At 45.9% G+C, this 8,183-nt stretch overlaps 1 protein-coding gene across 2 annotated transcripts; it reads left to right on the top strand.

Annotated features, from left to right (window-relative positions):
- The first annotated feature begins 295 nt into the window (after positions 1-295).
- Positions 296-7,299, top strand: CKB (creatine kinase B). 2 transcript variants are annotated; one of them, XM_031066156.1, is made up of 7 exons: positions 296-532; positions 1,644-1,798; positions 2,690-2,822; positions 3,710-3,881; positions 5,340-5,463; positions 6,150-6,339; positions 6,930-7,299. In XM_031066156.1, the coding sequence occupies exons 1-7, from the start codon at positions 340-342 to the stop codon at positions 7,106-7,108; spliced, it is 1,146 nt and encodes a 381-aa protein (XP_030922016.1). In that variant the 5' UTR covers positions 296-339; the 3' UTR covers positions 7,109-7,299. The 2 variants fall into 2 exon arrangements, with proteins under 2 accessions (XP_030922016.1, XP_030922017.1); XM_031066157.1 differs by lacking the exon at positions 296-532 and adding an exon at positions 959-1,162.
- Positions 7,300-8,183: the final 884 nt, after the last annotated feature.

The raw sequence follows: 8,183 nt of genomic DNA, 5'->3' as shown, positions 1-8,183 counted from the left end.
AGCCGCGCGGGGTCCGCCCGCTGTGCAACGGCCGCTCTGTGCGACCTTGGGCGCGTCCCCTCACCCGGGCGGCGCCCCGGAGGCGGGAGAACCTGTGCCCCTGCGGCCGGGATGGTGGGGACGGGGCAAGGCTACTGGAGGTGAAGAACTTACTTTCTTTGCTCCTCCTCGGCGCCTGTGGAAGGTGGTGTAGCCGCAGAGGTGTGAAGGGCGCGGGTGGAACGTGAGCCAAGGTGACCTTTTGGGTGCCTGGCGTTCCCCCGGGCGGTTCGGAGGCTGCCAAACCCCCAGTGAAAGGCTTCCCGTCTTTCTCCCCTAGTGACTGCGGTAGGGTCAGCCATGCCCTTCTCAAACAGCCACAACCTCCTGAAGATGAAGTACAAGCCTGAGGATGAGTACCCTGACCTGAAAGCTCACAACAATCACATGGCTAAGGTGCTGACCCCGGACCTGTACCAGAAATTGAGGGATAAACAGACTCCCAGTGGATTTACCCTGGATGATTGTATCCAGACTGGGGTTGACAACCCAGGTAATGGGATCGTTAGGTCTGCATAATGATCTGTTCTCCCTCCTGACTGGAAGTGCTTCTTGACAATGCTTGAGAACCCAAAGTTCTCAAGCTACTGAGGGACAAATCCAAAGCATCAAGAGACTGCTCTAAAGGCATGGCTCTGTTGGGAGGCCATGTTTCCATCAAGCTATGTTTCATGCTGTGATCTGACACACCAATTCCCAGACACTTATTATGTAACTGCTCTGCTAAATACTTTCAATCTGGAGAGAAAAAAAAAGTTAAACCAAATGCATTCTAATTATAACTCATCTGAGGAGGGGGGGGAAAAAAAGATTACCTGACAATCTCGGTCTCTTCCTATTCCAAACTGGTTACATGATGTTTTCTAGCACTTCTATGAAAAAGGGGGAGCAGATGTGTTTACATGTTAACATTACAGTATTTATTTTTACTCTAGCAATATCAAAATGGCCCAACTAAATAATCAGAGACTGCCTCCTGATGAGGAGTATCCGGACCTGAGCACCCACAACAACCACATGGCCAAAGTTCTAACCCTGGAATTATACGAGAAACTGAGAGACAGAGTCACGCCCAGTGGCTTCACCCTGGATGATGTCATTCAGACTGGGGTTGATAATCCTGGTAAAATGCATTGAGAATATTCCGTGTGAACCAGCTGAAGTAACTGGTGCTTTTGAATATGGTGACTTAAAACTAATCTTGTGGAGGTGGCATTTATGAGCAGACTACAGAAATGTAGCTCTGTAGCAGAAGGAGCAAAAAGCAAAGCATGCTTGCTTGCAGCAAAGCATGATTGTTTAGACATAAAGTTCTATGCAGTGATCTAAATTAGCTAGTCAAATTAGATGTGCTGTGCAAATTTGTCCTAAACCAAGCTTGACAAATGAGCCTGGTTTAATGACAATAGCTATGGGTTTCCATAGCACTGCATTTGACGAACTGAATGAAGTGTAAAATGTAGGGTCTCTCCAAATGTTTCTATGTAAGAATGAACTTCTGAGTGACTAGACTTGCCACTAAAGAACTTGCCTGGTTAGTGCTGCACTGGAGTACAGCCAAATGTCACCCAAACTTAGCTCTTCTGACTTTATTACCACTCCAGGCCATCCCTTCATAATGACAGTAGGATGTGTGGCTGGTGATGAAGAATCCTATGAAGTGTTCAAGGAGCTCTTTGATCCAGTTATTGAAGACAGGCATGGTGGCTACAAACCAAGTGATCAGCACAAGACTGACCTGAATGCTGATAACCTGCAGGTATAAAGTTTTGATCAATTACAGATTATTGGTCTGAGGACTGTGAAGTTGTTGGCAGCTGCCTAAGCTGGTTGCTCAGGCTCTGTCCCCTTGCTTCCACTGAGCACGGACACTTGGGCTGTGAGTCTGGTGCAATCAGCCTGAAGAGCTTGCTGCTGTGGGATGTCAGTGGCTGGGCAGCTTGTGTGCAGCAGGAGCTTTTCTCAGGTGCTGCTGCAGTGAGGGTTGTGCCAAACACCTTCAGTGTGTGTTTCCGTGAGCTGTGGGCTCTAACAGTCAACCTAAACAACACTGCCCTGGAAGTTGAGGACTATCATAAAATTTGAATACTTTCTTCTGTCTGATCTTGGATCTTAATTACCAGCTGATGGTGTCATGCCATTGAATAAATATTTTTACAGCTAGGAGTAAGGATTCTTAATAATTTTACGGATTTTAAAGGTTACTGTTAGCTAAACTCTGGGACTTCCTAACTCCATATTGATTCGCTAGCCATAAATCATTGAAAATAAAGACACTTGGGAGAACAGTAAAGAATAATTCTCATACCTGAAGAAGGTTTTTGCCTCATGTTGATGTCTCTAGATTGCAAATCTGTAAGGGATAACAGAAGTCCAGACCACAGTCTGAAACAGACATGGAACTGATGTTCTGGTCATATCCCTGTCTTCTAGGACTACTTAGTATCTGTAGCCTTGACCTCAGAGCAAGAGTTGTGTTACACAGATACTTGATGTGTTGCTGAAGAGAATTGCCCTGAGGTGAGGCAGTGGCTTACAGGCCAAGGAGTCACTGCCTCAGGTGTAAAGTGCATTCTTAAATGCATGGAGGCTACATGTGTTTAGGTGTCTTGGTAACAGGGTTTTACTTGCTGGTTTGCTCACCTTGCAGGGAGGTGATGACCTGGATCCCAATTACGTGCTGAGTTCCCGTGTCAGAACTGGCAGGAGCATCCGTGGGTTCTGCCTTCCCCCACACTGCAGTCGAGGAGAGAGGCGCGCCATCGAGAAGCTCTCTGTTGAAGGTAAGGCGAGAGCTGGGTGCACCAGGGGCACCGTTCTGTCCTTTGTGCAAGAGGTGCTCTTTGCAGTTTGAAAATGGAGGCACTTGGCAAAAGGCACCTCCCTGGAGACTTAGTCTGAACATGGAGCTTTCCCTGGAAAAGGCTCATTGCTTTAGAGCTGCCTCAGCATTGCAGCTTGTAGCTGACAGCGAGAGCACATGGCAGAGGGAAGTTGGACTGCATTAAAGTTGACCTCTGCTGATCTCAAAAACTTCTGTGTGTGTGGGGAAAGAGGTTGGTTCATCAGGGCTCAAACCTGAAATGTAACAGGTATGTAGCAACTACAGGGCTTGAGTCATGGGGTGCAGTATTTTGTGGCTGCATTTAATTGACTTTCATTAATGTTCAGCTTGCTTAGAGATGTAGTCTTGTTCCAAATCTGCAGCTGAATAGAATAAGCACTGGTTTTCAGTGAAGCTCTTCAGCTGTTTTTTTTTTTCTATGGCCTCCCAGTGCTCAAGGTGCAGTTCTGGAGGCTGAGTGTGTAATTGTTTCAAAATTTCTCAAGGGCAGGGTAACAGTCCTTGACTAGAATAATACTGCTTGTTATATTCATAACCTTGGTTCTCCTTGGAAGAAAAGCAGTCTCCGTTTGTAGAGTTCAGCAGCAGTAATGATTCTATACTGCATGTAAGGGAACAAAGGCTACTTGTATAAGCCTGGAAGGTGCAGACAAATCATCTGATACTGCCTCAGGTTCTGCCACAAGGGCACTGCCATTGCAGATGAAAGCAAGGGAGGAACCAGACCCAGCAGATCAAACATTGCCATACTTTGTGTGTGGTCTCCAAAGTGCTGGGAAAGTGTAGAACTTTCAGTCCCATTCTAAAAGAGTCTCTCTCTTTCAGCTCTGGGTAGTCTGGATGGTGATCTCAAGGGGAAGTACTATGCTCTGAGGAACATGACTGATGCAGAGCAGCAGCAGCTGATTGATGACCACTTCTTGTTTGACAAGCCAGTTTCTCCTCTTCTGTTGGCATCTGGGATGGCACGAGACTGGCCTGATGCCAGGGGTATCTGGTGAGTATGTCTGTGAGGAAGCAGTCATAGAAGTTAAAATCTTGCTGTTTCAGTGGTGACTTGTACTGTTGGGCAAAGTAGTAACTTCTCACCTTATATTACTGTATTTGATGAGAAACTTCTACAGAGAACTTGCAGTTAACCACCATAATTTGGACAAGTATTCTTGTGCTGGTAAGAACAAGCCAGCTTGGCTAGCCCAGAACCAGAGCCTGCATGGGTTAGTGAGCTACCATGCAAAAACTGAAGCAGCTTATGGAAGTGGATCACTTGTAAAGGAGCAGATGTGCCACTACAGTCAGCTCTTCCCACAAGAGTTGAGAGTAACTTGTGGTACAAACCATAGCATTGTCTTAGCTCAGGGTTGATCCTGGATGCGTGGTGACTCCCCTGGGTTACTCCCCAGTGAGTTGCTTGCAGAAACTCACTGGTGCTGGGCTGGTATGGTTTTATCTGTGCTAGTGAGGAGATCTCCCCCCTGTCCCCAGAGGCTTAGTGACAGGAATTGACTGATGCAGAGGTGTGGAATAGAAGGATTCTGCTTGTTTTAAATGTAGGTCACCTACATAAAACTGCATCTCAGGAGCTTCTGCAGCATAATTAACTTGCTCCCTTGTAAGCTAAGGGCTAGGTTTTTATCAACAGGAATGCTCCAATCTTATTACTGCAGCTGTTTCAGTACAACCCAGAGGAAGCATGCTTTGTTTCTGTAGGTCACCTTTAAGATTGCATCATCTACCTGCAGATTGCCAGCACCAGATAGTGCTGTCATCTGAGCATGACTAATCTACAGACTTGAAGTGTGTAATGTCTTAGTGTTGTCTGCATAAATAACTTTCCTTGGGTACTAGCTAATTTTTGATCCTAATCAAGTTCAGAAATTACTAGCAAGATAAACACGGATGATAGTACTTGCTGTCAGCTGCAAGCTGGGGCAGGAGGAGCCCATTGTTCAGAGGATTTTTATATAGCATCTCTGAAGAGCCCTGATCTAAAGTTCATAGTGAAAGTAAGGTACAAAGTGCAGTTTGACATAAATCTGACAAAATACTGCTAAAAAGGCTTGTTATGCATGGTGTCATTATGAACATTATTGTACAGGACTCCCTCAAGGTCTACTGATCACCTTTCACATTGCTGAGCAGAAATACCTTAATTTGTAAACTGGAGCCAGAAGTGAGCTGGGGGATGAGGGGGTTTTAGGTTTTGATACTGTAAGACTAGGTAATGCCATGTTATTACTCACTCTGTAAAGGCCAATTCAAATTACCTCTTGAAAAGAGCAGGGTAACAACTACCGGCTTAACTCAGGTCCTGTGTGGGCAAAAGAAGGAAGATCAGTCTTGTTGAAGCAGCTAAGTGAGTATCTTGAACTAAAAACTGCAGTGATGAGCAATTTGGGGCCATCTTCAAAATGTGAGGTGGGCAAGACAGCAAGCTGATTGCTTTGTCTCCTAGGCACAATGATAACAAGACTTTCCTTGTTTGGATCAATGAGGAGGATCACCTTAGAGTTATTTCCATGCAGAAAGGTGGCAACATGAAGGAAGTATTCAGCCGCTTCTGTACTGGACTAACAAAGGTAAATCACCATTGTCTGGGCTGTAGGTTCAAATGGCAAATGGTTGTCTGGTTAGATCTGAGAATGCAGCTTTCAAGCCTCCTCTGGAGTCCTCCGTGGTTGTGTTTCACAGCCTGGATCTCTGAGAACACCCTGATGAGATCCAGAGCTGTGAGGGTTCCAAAACAGGTGTTTTGGCAAAAAGCCTTGTAGCTGTGCAATCTAGAATGTTTGCTTAATGTGGTGGCACCCTTATCCAAACTGTATTTTAAAGAATTTCTGCATAGTTCTCTAAAGCTTTGAGACACCTTGGGGAGGAGGAGAAATTGCTTGAATGTGCTTGGGCAAAGCTGGACTCAAGTTCTCTATGTCTAGTCTTGATAGAAGCTTGAGCTTTACTGGCCCCTTTCCTGATCCTGAGATGTGCCAGCTTGACATGGAGTAAATCCAGCTTCCCAACAGATAGTGACATAAGGAGTGTAGCTTTTCAACTTAGCCTGTCTCACTGCTAGGAGCAAGATGAAGGCCTTAAAAGCCCCTTGTTGGTGGCCATTTTTTCCATAGGGAGGAGGCTTATGTGGCTGAAATTTCTGTTCTGGGTGTTGTGGCTGTTGCTGAGTGACTGAAGCTGCAAGTAAGCACTAATGGATGTTCTGCAATCTTAAGGTAGAGAACAATCTCTAAACATTCATTCTTTCTATTTATAGATAGAAAGTCTCTTCAAGGCCAAAAACTACGAGTTCATGTGGAATCCACACTTGGGCTACATCCTGACATGCCCATCCAACCTTGGAACAGGGCTCCGTGCTGGTGTGCACATCAAGCTCCCACACCTTGGGAAACATGAGAAGTTTGGAGAAGTCCTCAAGAGACTTCGGCTGCAGAAACGAGGCACAGGTGAGAGTTGATAATAACACTGTTGGGCTGGGTCAGTCTGCCCTAGGACACCAGCAAAAGCCTAGTTATGGCCAGAGCCATCTCTTGGTTCACACTGTCAGTGCCTGTCGCAGCACCCAAAAGGAACCCTTTTAAAGCCCATGTAGAGAAAAACATTTTCAAATTTTATAGCGGAGGAGTTGAGGATGCCAGTGCTCTACTTAGTTTGTACTTTGTCTGGCTATCTAGTTAATGTCCTCTGTGTCATTTTGAGCACCAGGTAAGGTGGACCTGGGACAGCTGTTCCTGTTCATAAGCAAGGGTGGGAATCCTGGTTTAACCTATGGCTAGGAGATGGCTCCAGCGGGTACTTGTGACCTCAGGTTAGATTGCTCATGGGTCAGAAGAATAAAGAGCTGGCCTAATTGCATGTTCTGTGGTTCATGTTGGCAGTTACACAGGGCTTTATCTTCCCGCATGTGGGACGAGGCACCAGTGGCAGCTTGTAGAGAATGGTCCTGCTGTGTCCCTGCCTCAAGCTAGTGAGGGAGGAAAGTCAGACTTGTCTGCTGTGGCTGAGGTCAATGTTGTAACTGAATCTCTTGCTGCAGGTGGTGTGGACACAGCTGCTGTTGGAGGAGTGTTTGATGTCTCCAATGCTGATCGTCTTGGCTTCTCTGAGGTGGAGCTGGTGCAGATGGTGGTGGATGGAGTGAAGCTTCTCATTGAAATGGAGAAACGCCTTGAAAAAGGCCAGTCCATTGATGACCTCATGCCAGCTCAGAAATAAAGCACTTTATTTTCATGCTTCCTAACTTATTGGATGAATAATAAAATGTCACTCCAATTCAAACCCTTGGGGTCAGAGCCCACTTAGTTACACTGTAGAGAAGTCTTCCATCCATCTGTGTTAGAGTTTATTTTTTGATGGTTGAGATGTTGCTGAAAATGAAATGAAATAAACTATTGTTTGGCCTGAGATGTCTTAGATATGTTAACTGAATGTCTTTGAGATTTAAGTGGCTTGGTTTTCATAGTTATGTTAGGTGGTCTGGTCTTGTGTGCAAGCACATCCTCCTAGGTGTGCTGCTGCAGACCAGCTGAGTTGAAATGTTGTTAAAGCAGTTTCAGAAGTTGAACCTCTTAACTTGATTGTAGTTGCTGTAAATTTGAGAACTAATGTTAAACATGAGTCACTGCAAACATGCCCTACCTCCAAGGCTTTGACTTGTGCATCTGCTCATGCCAACTGTAAACTCATTATCCTGAGTACTGCAAGCCAGGCTGGTTCCTGTGAGGGAGGGGAGACATGGCTGGGATCAGAGGGCTGCTGCTCTCTCAGATGGGCCCTCAGGGGTGCAGGGCAAGGCTCTGAGGTCAGACTCCAGTCCATGGTATTAGTGACCCTGAGCTGCTTTGTGGGGAGGAGCTTGTCTTCAACCTAGCTAGTGTAAACAACAACACTTTTGAGTGTATGGGATGAAGTGAAACCTAGATTAATTCAGCCCATGCTTCTCAAGTGCTTTCAGCTCAGCCAGGGGAGAGATGGGAGCTGGAAGCTGCCACTTACAGGAAAATGCCGGCTAATGAGCTTTAGTCAGCTGACTCTTGCTGGCCCCTGCACCGGTTGCCCCATGAACCTAAAACTGAGCAGTACAGTCAATTAAAACATGCTAAATAGTTTTTCCAAATTGGGCCTGGCTTGCAAGCTCAGGTAGTTCTCTGGATATGAGCTCAAGATTGCATCAAGTAGGTCTGTTCTCCAGAATGGCTGTACACGTGTGCTCGCTGTGTGGAAGCATCACATTATTAACATACAGGAGCAGCATTTCCCACAAGTATTGCTAACTGGGAGCATCAGACCC

This window comes from Geospiza fortis, unplaced genomic scaffold, assembly GCF_000277835.1.
Source record: "Geospiza fortis unplaced genomic scaffold, GeoFor_1.0 scaffold23, whole genome shotgun sequence".
In the NCBI taxonomy this organism is placed as follows: Eukaryota; Metazoa; Chordata; class Aves; order Passeriformes; family Thraupidae; genus Geospiza; species Geospiza fortis.
The sequence above is the reverse complement of the archived record's forward strand: the minus strand, read 5'-3'. Positions and strand labels throughout refer to the sequence as shown.

What these genes read in the sequence shown, in the direction of transcription:
- CKB (XM_031066156.1), top strand. Translation starts at nt 340, where the DNA reads ATGCCCTTCTCAAACAGCCACAACCTCCTGAAGATGAAGTACAAGCCT. An exon ending in CGAGAAGCTCTCTGTTGAAG is followed by an intron (nt 2,823 to 3,709) that starts GTAAGGCGAGAG and finishes TCTCTCTTTCAG; the next exon opens with CTCTGGGTAGTCTGGATGGT. An exon ending in TCTGTACTGGACTAACAAAG is followed by an intron (nt 5,464 to 6,149) that starts GTAAATCACCAT and finishes TTCTATTTATAG; the next exon opens with ATAGAAAGTCTCTTCAAGGC.